This window comes from Dinoponera quadriceps, unplaced genomic scaffold (assembly GCF_001313825.1).
Source record: "Dinoponera quadriceps isolate SergipeBrazil2010 unplaced genomic scaffold, ASM131382v1 scaffold6118, whole genome shotgun sequence".
NCBI classification, from domain to species: Eukaryota; Metazoa; Arthropoda; class Insecta; order Hymenoptera; family Formicidae; genus Dinoponera; species Dinoponera quadriceps.
Window position 1 is genome coordinate 1,035,438 of NW_014562572.1, and position 12,428 is coordinate 1,047,865.

The following is a 12,428-nucleotide window of genomic DNA, read 5'->3' on the forward strand; positions in this document are numbered from 1 at the left end:
CCCCCCCCCCCCCCAATACGCCTTCTGGTTAAAATCCCGAAAAATTGCAATATGCAATATGCCTGCAAAGTTATCATGAGTTGACATTACGGTAATATTCACCAGAAAAACGGCTCTTCTTACCACAATTCTTTCACTTATGCGACTCTAGTGACAAATATCGAAGATTGTTCCCGCAGTGTACACAACTTAGATTCCTCGTTTTTACGCGAGACGAAGTTTGCGCGAACGTACGCGTCGAGTGCGACGTGAGGAAACTTTATCCTCTACTCCTCATCCTCGTACTCCTCCTTCGCGTGGATGCAAGTAATTCGAAAGTCCTGCAAAAGCACTGGCGGCGTGGGCGAATGCTCCGTCGTGAATGCATGATGGAACAACAAGCCGCGTATGGACGGCGACCGCGCCAGCTCAACGTGGTTAATCGAAGCGATTAAAACCGGTCTCGCCCAAGGGTCATCCTCGCGTTCTCGTAGGGATACGCTGCGAGAGAGAAGAAGAGGGTGCTGCGTTTACAATCCCTTCGAGGGGGACGGGAAAGTTCAATTAAAAATCGACGTTCTATTAGTCGCACCTTTGTCGGCCGGGCTTTGTGTCTCATTAATATTCCGCGCAAGGTTCATGAAAATCGTCACGAGCGTGACGACCGTGAATCGAAGGGAGAAGTATTAGATCTGCATATCGAGGGAGAGAAAAAAAGAGATAAATAGAGAAAAAGAGAGAGAGAGAGAGAGAGAGATCGATGCGAGACCGACGTGAAAGGAGGAACCTGTCGGTAGCCGCGCTGGTTAATCGTCGTGGGTGGTAACGCAAGTGTTGGCGGTCAGGTAGGAAACGCCGAGGCCGAGGGTGTAATCGTTTCACCGAGGATACTTCTTCCTCCAACCTCGAGAGACCCGGAAGAGGCGAGATGCTGCCGGGGTGATACTGGATACGCCACTTCGCGGGCTGCGATTAGCGGCGATCCGGCGGCCGCGAACTCGAGTCCAATCCTTATCGCGATGCCGATCGTCTCGGAGGCCTCTTTACCCGCCGGCTCTATTACGGGCTTCGGGAGACGTGAAATACTAGGAGCGCGCCGCGTGTGCGCCATCGCTTTCGACGGAGGCTTGACGGTAGGTGGGCGCGAGAGAGCACCGATAGCGAAGCAGCCCGCTGTTGCTCTCATCGACGCCGCAATATGCGAGAAGCGTGCGAGATACCTCGCGATTAGCGCTCGACAGCGGGTGAGTGCGTCTGCCATTGCGGAGGTGAATATCTCTGAGAACGCGGAAAGGACGGCACGGAAAAACGTAGTAGTACTTCCAATGATATATTTATCCGGGAAAATATATTCGCGTGGAAATCGCGTGTATGCCAATCGGCTACGTTGATACGATTCGTTGCCCCACTTTTCGACACCGCGGACTGTTATCAGAGAGACTTGTACTTCGGCAATTCGAATGCTGCGACGGATTCCATACGGTGATTTATTAATAATAATATAATAATAATTTTAATAATTTGTTAAAAGGAAAGTAGAATGAGATCGTACGAAATGGTGTATCTCGCATAAATGAAAGGACGGAATCATGGGATGTGCCAAAGATCTGTTATGATATAATAATAATTTGAAGATCAAAGTTCCTAGAGGAATTCCTAAAAAATTCCTAACGTGCAAACTCGTAGAGCATCACGTTACATCCATGCACGATCGCTGCCCGCGAACTCAGTCGAGTTTTATTTGCACGACGTGAGAGACGTGCCTCGGAATTCGGGATTTATATCGGCAAGATAATAATTTCTAATTATAGAAATAGACAGAAATGCTAGGGAGCTGTTACGTAATATCATGTTTCGCTCGTGAAATTCTAACGCGGCGGCGAACTCCGCGATTTTATCCGCAAGGATCAGGAATCGTACGTCAAAATGCGTGTCGAGATTAAAGATGCTTGATAATGGATACGAGTGTATGCAATTACAGAAACAGATAATCTATAAGGGCGCATAGCGATGTAATTACCACGCGTGTGAAATGCAGCAACAGGGAGAAGTAAGTACATCCTTTCACAAATAAAATTTATCGGACAATATTTATCGGAAAATATAAGAATGAGTTGCTAAAATCGTACTAATTAAGATATTTTTTTAATGTTTATATCACACAAAAAACACAATTCAATTTGTCCAAATTTTGGTTGTGTGTGTGTGTGTTTTTTCCCATTATTCATCTTCCCTCGCCGACTACGAAATCTCAGATGCGTTTGTTTTCGACGCAACCGTTCGGCAGAAGGCGAGAAACACGCAGAACCGTCATCGTTCGTTGATATCGTCGTTTCCACCGGCGATCCGCCGGTATTCATAAATCAACGCGGGGTAGTACGTAAGGGATAATGACGAGGAACGAAGACGATGATGAAGAGTCTATGTGGAAGCGTCCGAACGTTACGACCGACAGAACGACTGATACGGCAGGTGATCGTGAATTTACGGCGCGCGATAGTATCGAAATGGAAAGTAACAGGCCGCGTTTAGTCTCGCGGAAGATTTCACGATCCTGCCGCGGGATTCAGCTCAGGTGTACCGGCTGGTGTGGTGATTCGCAAAATTGAGCGACAGTTGGAAAATTGAACTGTCAATCGCGACGAGATGATCGCGCCGTCGCGACGCCTTGGAGATTCGGTAAACGTTTAAAACGGCGTGCAACGTCGCAAAATCGAAAGATGGTAACATAAGAACCGAGACTCTGAGATTTCGCGGAAGGTGAGGGGGAGGTACTTACGAATCGATAAGTGAAATACACATAGGGGAGATAAGGACGAAGATAATGATGGAGATTCGACGCCGCAGCGTTTGTGCGATACAACCGCCGCCGCTGATACAGCGAGTAATGGAGAATTTATCGACCACGATGCTATCGAAAAGGAAAGTTATAGACTGCTCTTAGAATCAGAGAGTGTTTACGGATAGGATCGTATCGTGCGATAGTTTTCAGGCTCAACTTTCGTGTCCGAGATTGGTGTTTTTTCTACTTTCCGGGTATTGGTTTCGAGGAGAACGCGCTAACAGGTTTTACGCGCGACTAAACGCTTGAATTGAACGCGAAAATTGAAAGTCTCGGTAGCAAAATTTTCAATCGCGACCATTATCCTCTTCCATCTATCTTAAAATGGCTAGTCCGTAAATTCGTTTTCCTAGAAAACTTTTCTTTCAAATTATAACAGTTTTCGCGGAAATTTTTATGCTTTACAGAAAAATTTCAATGGACCGTTATTCACACAGAATTTTTTTACTGCGTATGACATATTCACAAACATATACCCAACACGAGCAGCTCCGGCCGAAAATATTATACGTCAAAGTGCGAAAAACGGTGACTTTTTTGATGACTTTTTAAACATTATGCAAGTTTGATCGATCTTCTTTTGCTGTAGTGTCAAAGCTGTGTATCACAAATATTTATAAACATTATATACATTTAACGCAGATTTGTCGAGCTTCTTCGCGTTGCATTAACTATTACCTTTCTAACAGTATTGTCACGGACCAAGTAGCTTAAATCGACTGAAGCACGCGATTCTGTTCTCAATTAGTCCTTGATGCTCGACAGTTCTTGCACTTTGCCTCGCCATCAACGCGTTACGAGTGCTCAGCGCTTTTACGCGAACGTTATAAAGATAATATGAAGAGATTGCGACAGAATACCGTAAATCCGAGACTGCAATGATTAGGCAGTCAATGCATCACGAAGACCACGGCGCGTTTCTCATCCGTATTTACAATCGATCGTGATTACGACGTACAACGCTGCGTCGTCGAAGCTGAAGTGACGACAAGCAAGAAACATCGTATGAGAGAAAGAGAGAAAGAGAGAGAAGAGTATTATAAGACGAGATAATGGTGTTATCAGCGATAATTCGTCGAATGTCTGTGTCCGTTCACTATGTATGATTGTAACTGCGAAATAACGACGAATGCAAGATTACTAATGCCTCGGCGGCACGTGGCGTAACGACCGGCGATTTTCCACCTACGATGATTGGAAGGTACAGGGAACCTTCCGGTGCATCCGATACGCGATAAAATATTTGTGTGGAAGGAAGCTAAGGCGCGACCGAAATGATCATCCGATATGGAAATACGAACGATAATGTATCCTCCGACCTGGTGATCAATTTGCATCAATATTTTATCTGCTAAGTTATACTCATCTTGTTACAGTTCATTAGTTGGATTGATCCTCCTCGAGCGAAATCGTAATTTTGCTCGACCTCGGGCGTTATCGGAGAAGTAATTTTTTCCTATAGAAACATTAGCCGATCTCGGTGGTTCGATGGTTCGATAAAATACTCACGTTTTCATACTTGCAGCATGAAAAAGTAGGGCAAAACGACTTCCATGACATATTTCGAGATTCCTCAAGTGCGAAGAGATTTACAGAATTAAAGTGGGAACAGGCTTTCAGCTCGGGTTGACACGCGTATCGCGTTTTTAAATAAAAAAAAAAAAAAAATGGAACGCCGTGAGCCCTTAATAAGCCCTTTGTATCTCATACCGCGCGTTAAATTTGTACGGGGATTCTTATTCAACGCCGGTTTTGCATTGTTTTGACGTAGCGCGCCATTAAGTCCCCGTTGAATAATGAAGGCACCGGATAATGCAGTAAGAGCGCACCGGGCTTGATGGAAGCCGCGGCTGCTTCGGGTTCGCAAGAAAGCTGAAAGAGTCGCAGCGAACTTCATCGTAAACTACGGAGCACTGCCGTGGCATTAATATTAAAATTACATTCACAGCATGAAAGCGGGAAAAAAAATATCGTAAAAATACCTGAATATAATTCGCTTCACATTGTTAGCATTAATCAGAGAATTTGGCGAAATCCTTTCGTCTGCGTGCGAAGAGACTGAAGAGGAATTTAATAAAATATATCCTTTCGAACGTAACGACGCTTCGAAAGGGCAGCGGCTGGATCCATCATCTCGTAGATACGAAATGAAATTCCGTATCGACGCTGACGAAAAGCCCCCGTCCGAGTCGCGTCTACTTTCGACCGAATCTCTCTCTGAAGAAGAGGCGCTTTTCTCCTCGGATCTCTTCGATTCTCATCACGGCCCATCCGGAGATTGGTCCGGACATATCACGTCGGCTGTACCGGTCGCGAGATACCGAGAGAAGACAGTGTGCACGCGTCTCGGCCACGCACAATCGTGCCCGAGTGTGACGCTAATACGGGAGGAATTCGTGAGGCTTACCAGCGAGACGGATCGCTGCTGAAGCTTGAGACCCAGATCCTCTTTTTCGTCCCCGCAGTCGGTCGTATAGAACAGCACGCTCTTCTTGGATCCCCTGAAATCAACCCTCGTTAGTGTCCCCGGCGGATAAGAAGCGCGCGAGCGAGCGAGCGCACGCGGCTGGTGCCTTATAGCTCTAAGCCCAGTTTACGTGACACGAAGGCGAGCCGGGATTCCGCGGTATAATCTGATTAGCCGGCGGCCATAATTCGATCGATAATCCGATCGGACACAATCGCTATCGGCCGCCCCAGTGCCGCGGTGCTAACGACTTCGAAAAGGTTCCGGCGGATCGCAGCTGCTTATCCCGAACACAATTAATAACTCGACATTTTGTGCGGTTGTTTGCAAAATGATAGAGAACTGCTCAGTTTAACCCGTTCTATCTTCACACGTGCGATTGGCAGAAAAGTTTCGGGCGTCCTATATAAAAGCGAAATTTAACTTCATATAATTTGGATTATATAATCTTGCTTATATGTGAGAACATGAATTAATATTAATTCTTTCCGTGCGCAGACGGTACTAGTGATTAACCGGACGCCGTTGTCGACAAAAAAATCGGATACGTCCTCTTGAGGGAACCTGGTGTTGTGTAAACGCGTCATCTGAACCTTCTTTCCGCCTGCTTCGATTTTCCCTTTGACTTCTCACTTCTTCCTCGGGCCGTCGCTGCGAAGCGCGGAAACACGAGCCAATGGAAATGACCACTGACCGTGTGCGGTCGTTCTCGAATTGCACTCCTCAATTACGAGCAATAAATCAACGCGCGATCGGCGGCCGGCCTGTCGCGGGTGATTAAAGTCGCGGATCGGCGGTGCAAGTCTGGTAAATGTGGCCGGCACTTATGATAATCGTACCTGAGCGCCTTCCCATTCCGGTTGAAGGGCTGATGTTCGACGAGCACGGGCGAATCCGCGTAGCACCGGCTCTCGCTCATAGCGACGACTACGGCATCGCAGCTCTTCCCAATCAGTCCACGTCACGTTGACATCTGCAATCGGAAGAACGGTTGTGTCACTATCGACTGCAGCACGATGCTGTTCTCTCTATAGAACTCGATCTAGCCGTATGAAAGATGGACGTATTCGAACGGGTCGGCGGGAAAATTTATCTACGCGAAGTTAAAGTGCCGAATAATCGGCTGGAATAGGAAGTCATTTTAATAGATTGATAATGACAATAATGATAACAATAAGAATAATAATGACAATGATAATAATAATAATGTAGTAATAATTAATGTTTATTTGTATATTTATATTTATTTAAATAATAACTTTATTGTGAATATTATTTCCCCAAGGGATTTAATCCTTAATTGCCAATTATCCTTGGCGCACGTGAAAATGGCCGAGAATAAAACGACACGGTAAGAGATTTCAAGATCGTAAAACTGAGAAGACCCAATTTTAAAAATCGAATATTTCGATCTTTGAACATGCGTGAGAAATTCCCTCGATCTACGCGTTCTTTCATCATCTCAGCTCATGTCAAACACATACATTTGACCCCGTTTATGTTTATCGCCGGACCACCGTGTACGAAAATAGCCTTGGCGCGCGCACGGCTCTGGCAGTAAAAGGCAGGTCAAAAAAAAGAAATGGTTCCGGCCGGGATCGAACTGGCGACCTTCTGCGTGTAAAGCAGACGTGATAACCGCTACACCACGGAACCACCGTGACGACCATCGCCTTCGCCGAGCGTGTTGAATCGGACGCGGCGCGTCATCGACGTGTAAAACGCGTCGATCCAAAGTGCACAATGCGCGATATTCGACTGCTCTTTCGAGAGAGCTCCGATCGCACGGACGAATTCACGGCGCGACCTACGCAATGATCTTCGACCTAACGACCTCGATCGCTCCATTTGCACGCGCTCCGCTCCGTGCTTCGTCCGGATGCGAGGCTCGCTTCGAATACGACGAGAGGCGCCAGGGCGGTCTCTCGCGTGTGCTACCCACGCGACCGGCTCGACGGACAACAGCGCTGAGCCGCGTCCAAGTGCCATGTAACGCGATCCTCATCGTTGTGTCATTTTTCGCATTCGCGTTTGTTGGCTCGTCTCGCACGGACAGATGATAAAAATAAAGAAAAAATACCAAGACACCGACGCACCACTTTACTTTTGGACCCTAAGACGCCGTTGAAGATGCAGAATTAAAATATATGTGCCTGGATGCAAAGCGGTAATTTCTTTACTAAAATGCATTTTTTTGTAAAATATTACACGTTGCCCTGTGAATAATTTAACTCTGAGAAACTCGATATTTAAGTTGCGCTACTAAACGATTTATTGGATAAATACATTGTTCACGCACGCCAGTATATCGGCGGCCTCTGATTGCAATCTAACGAGTTAATCAATACGGCAGCTTAACCGATTGCTCTTCGATAGACCGCTTTTTCCTCTTACCATCAATAGCTGCATATTCGATGATAGTAATCAGTCTGTTTTGCATTTAAATACGCCGATTTGCCAATCACTGTATTTCTTCCCCTATTTTATGCCGAGAAACATGAGTACGTTTCTTTTCCATGCCGATGCCAGCTTTGGTGTTTTTGTTGCTACTAATTTCATGCGCTGACACTCGGCGCGGAAAACAGCCGGGGATGCGAAACAATTACGATGCAGCCGCGTCTCTCGCGATCCGTCAGATCGCCGCGTTTCGAAGCTTTGTCGTATGAATCATTCATAAAGCCCTCTTACACGGCGCATGGCGTTATCAATACCATGCTACGCGAAAATAAATCGTCCCCTCCGTCGTGGATGAAGCTTTTTCGCACGACGGAATGAGATATTCCTTCGGGAGAGATGCGATTAAAACTGACGCATCGTTTCCTCGACGGAACGAGCATGGTAGGAAATCGTAAAAGCGACGACAATCACATCAGCTCGAAAATGTCACTTATTTCATTAGCTCTCATCGGGGATCCTTTGTAGCGGAAATATCAAATAAATTCCTCCTCATTTTAATCTTCGAGGTAAAAACTCCAATTGAATCTGCTAATTTAATTCTAGAAATCAGAAGCAGCGCGCGTCGCAATATAGAAGAAATTTGCTCCGTTTCATACCCGTGGAATCTTTCTGCATCGAAGATGTTCGAATTTTTCTGAAATATAATAGCAAAATGGTTGAAAATATTTTATGTAATGGAGATGGCACCGTAGAAACCGAAGCCCCCTTCGAAGCGAGCGCTAATGGCCTCATTACACTCGCGAAAGTGGGAAAATAGGAAAACTCGCGATATCGCGCAACACGCCGCGAAATTGATCTCGGGACGATCTAAGAACGATAGCGCGGAGAAGAAACGCGAACTTCTCTAATCGTCACTTTTCACGTCGCAATTACGCTCTCACCGAGCTCTCCCTTCAACTACACCACCTTCCGATAAACAAAGAACGGGTCGCGCGCTTAACGCTCCGCCAACACTCGGCCGGTTCGATCACGAGTAGTTTATCCATCTTTCGTATCCATCGCTCAGCAGTGAACTCACGATGGGAAGGAACGAGCGGCATCGACGTGCGGCCACGTGCTGCGCGCAACGCGAAACAATTTCGCGTTCGGTGCCTCGCAAAGGAAAACCCCTCTCAGCGGCCCATTAGGAAACGCGCTGGGGGATACCGCGCACCGAACAAGGCCTTACCAAGGAGTGATATTCGTAAATGTATTAAGCAACCGTGCACAATGGCCGACCAATTTGCATAAGTTATGCGCGAGAAAGTTCATTCCTCCGCCCACGGCGGCGATTCGTGTGTGCACGCACGCTCGTATATATAGACGCGCGAACACGCGACGCATTGCGTGAGCGCGGGTCGAGAGACTCGTTGCGGTCGATGCATAATCAGATGCACCGCGTAGTTTGAGGTGAGAGCGTCTGAAAAGTGCGCGCGCAGGGTCGATCGTATTTTGCACGTTGCGTTGGAAATTTCGCCGAGTCTCTCTCTCTCTCTCTCGAAAGCCACGTCGTACGATGCGATATGAAAGTCATGGAAGAGCGACAGCTTCGTGAGAGATCTAATTAAACGAAACGAGATGAATTTAGGGGGATTCATTTTCTGAGAGAATTACATAACACACATGGCCGATGCTGAAATAAAATATTCGCATCTTTAGAAATGTCGCAGATAGAGCCTGCGGCTTTTTCATTAAGAGAAGAGACGCGAGGCTCTCCAGACATTAAATACTGCAAAAACGCAGATATACAGTGAAATACCTTTCAACGAGATCCGGCTGAAATGCATCACATCTACTAGACTAGGGATAGACTTCGAGAAACGCAGAACTGATAACGGGGAATCCAAAGCGATTCCGCGCTGCGGGAGATTCGAGAAGGTGCGATTATCGAAAAATTACAGGAGAAAATTCCTCTTACGGTGTAAAGTCCGTGCAAGCTTCTACCCGGACTCCACCCGGTGCATCGTGCATCTTCCGTAACGCGAGGCGCGCGCGCGCGTGCGCGAGAGAGAGAGAGAGAGAGACCTCGTAAGGAAAAAATAGCGTAATGACGCACGCATCAGGGGCGCGGTGCGACGTAACGTAACATAATTCGTTACCGCTGTCACAGTGGAATGCAGGGTAATAATAGATTAATAAATCGCGCGCGGTTTCGATAATGGCCGATCCGTGAAATAGAGTATGTCCTTGCCGGTTGCTCGTTCGTGCACGCGCAGTGTCGCGATTCGAGACTCGCTCAATTGCAGAGCGATATATAACGAAGTTCATTACTCGACGGCGGTAATACAATTTGTTTTCATTTATTATCCATACTGCGCATATATTATACACGAATTACCCGCTGTTTCCTCGCGCTCGTGTTACCGTTATGTATGTATTACCTTTGCAAATATAGATATCGCATGTGTCTCTTTTCTCTCTCTCTCTCTCTCTCCGCATTTCTCTGAAACTGCGAGGCTAATTGCGATCGCCGGCAAGTTGACCTTGACCCATGCGTGCGTAATAACAAGAGTGCATCCCCCGGGGGAAACATCAATAGAAATACGATAATGGCCGTGTGTTACACATCGATAGCACATACGGCTTTATAAGTTTGATCAAACGGCCGCGTGCTTCAGGCCGTCGCGCGTTGTTTTCAAATAATAGCGTTGCGATCGCTCCGCTCGAACGGGGAAATGAAAATTTCTCGTGAAAATTTCGATCGACGGCACAGAGCGCGCCCGTCGAGTTGTTTCCCCGTGATTCCGTGATTTTTCTTTCCGGGAACTCGGATCATCGGATTTTCCCGTTACTCGTTTGTATCTGGTAATTATCCGACGTTCGCGCGTGTTGCTCCTCATTCCGGCGCGTTAGTCGCGCTAATTCCTATGAAATTGCAATTTCGATAAAAACACGCTGCAGTAGCTGATTACGAGTGTGGCGGGAACAATAGCCCAGCACGTGCGTCAGCGGTTGGACTCGCACGCAATAGACTGATACGGGCGGAGTATTTATGTCGTCATACGAGCGTAAACATGCGTCACAGCCAGCGATACGTTGTGAAGGGTGCTCGAGGAGGGTGAATTGTATCGAGTCCTGGCGACCGCAGCTGTATGCCAGGTGCGCCGCCAAGCCGAAACTTCGTCAGACGATGCATATCTCTCGGGATTTGAGACGCCACGGATCTCGACTGCGATGAATATTTTTTGGAAATCATATATTCGAAAGATATCGACTTGATTTCTCTCTCTCTCTCTCTCTCTCTTTGGCCGGATAAGTTTTTTTCTGTAATGACCGATGCATCTAAATAACAAGTTATCCTCAAACAGAATTTCAAAAATCGGCTTTACTGCATTTCTCTTCGTTTCGTTTCCTATCAGCTGCGTGTCGCGGCGCGCAACTCTGTGCCGCCGGCTTTCAGACTGCCCGCGCGTCGGCTCATATTTTCTGCTGAACTCGATTTTTCGTGAAATTTTCCCTCGCTCAAATTTTCGTGAGAAATCTCTTGCAACAAAATCCGGAGAAGAGCGGAAGAATTCACAAGGTGAGGACGCGATATTACTCGCGACAACCACTACGCGGGGAATGTCGTGATGAAACCGTCGTAATTTTATTTAAAAAAATATTTCACCCACTTCTTTCTCTCGAGCTTTTTCTACTAGATTTTTTCCCCGTCCGCCTTGTGATTTAAGAAGGTCGCGCAAACGAGAAACACGAAGAGGGGAAGCTTTCCGAGCGTAACGATTACAGATGTACACGTATCTCATATGTTAAAGGATTAAATTTAGTAGCGGTTAGCGTACTTCTCTATTCTTCAAGACGACCGAGATTAATCTCCTGAAAGATGCGTCCACGGTGATAAATGCACGCGGTTGTATGTAAATTCCAACGCGAGATTCCTCCGAGGACCGTCGCGTTACACGCGCATACATATTCAGCCGTGTCGACTTCGCGGCGAGAGCTTCGCCGTGGAGACGAAGAATTTCTGAAAGTACAACATCTCAAGAATTTTAACTCGCGACATGCGGCCAACACGAGGCGCGATTTAATATGGTTTTGTAACCGCGCCCGCTCAATAACTTCCTTCAGGGGGCCACTGTAACCGAAACGAAGTATGCGCGCATAAGTAGGCATTACCTTTGCAAATAGCTCTTGAGCTTCCCATTTATCTATCTGGAATCATATATAAGCGAGTTTACTTCGCTGCACAGCAGCACGAATATTATCGCGAAGAAATACGCGAAGCTTAGAGAGACGACATCGCGCTCCTCAATATTGCGCAAGCATAACGCGCGCGATATAACTCTCATGCGAAACACAAATCGCACGAATGCAAGAATGCAAAATGACGTTTCATGAATATGAACTGAACGAATAAACGTCATTTTCGTCTCGATATAACGCGATCGTGTCTCTCGATTATTATTTGAATTTTACGCCGAATTGTTTCGTTCTTTCTTTGACTCTTCGATGAGATAAAACGTTTCCTATCGATTCGTTCGTTTTTTCTAAAAAAAAAAAAAAAGAAAAAAAAGAAGTACAATCTCGTCAAATACGAGAAATCCCGGCTTCGAGACTTCCACTCTCCCCTGCTGACACTGTAGTAAAACGTAACACATAAAACTAGTTATCTCGATTACAATTCTTTCACCATGACGACGGTATAGTTACAAATATCAAATATGATTTTCTCGATGATAAGGTTCGCGTGTGAGAGCTCTGGGG

The 12,428-nt window shown here is 46.4% G+C and overlaps 1 protein-coding gene and 1 non-coding gene across 4 annotated transcripts in view; both read right to left on the reverse strand.

Moving 5' to 3' along the window:
• Window positions 1–12,428, reverse strand: part of LOC106751133 — a 92,968-nt gene that overhangs the window by 34,132 nt on the left and 46,408 nt on the right. For 2 of the 3 annotated variants that reach the window (XM_014631935.1, XM_014631934.1), the window contains 2 exons: window positions 6,128–6,261; window positions 5,229–5,322 (listed from right to left, as the gene is read on the reverse strand). In XM_014631935.1, the coding sequence (XP_014487421.1) occupies window positions 5,229–5,322; window positions 6,128–6,207 (174 nt within the window). In that variant the 5' untranslated portion in view covers window positions 6,208–6,261. Of the gene's footprint in view, window positions 1–5,228; window positions 5,323–6,127; window positions 6,262–8,763; window positions 8,792–12,428 lie in introns of those variants that run through there. The other variant, XM_014631936.1, reaches the window with a different exon arrangement.
• On the reverse strand, window positions 6,872–6,944 carry Trnav-uac. The gene has a single exon. It is a non-coding gene; the product is annotated as a tRNA-Val (tRNA).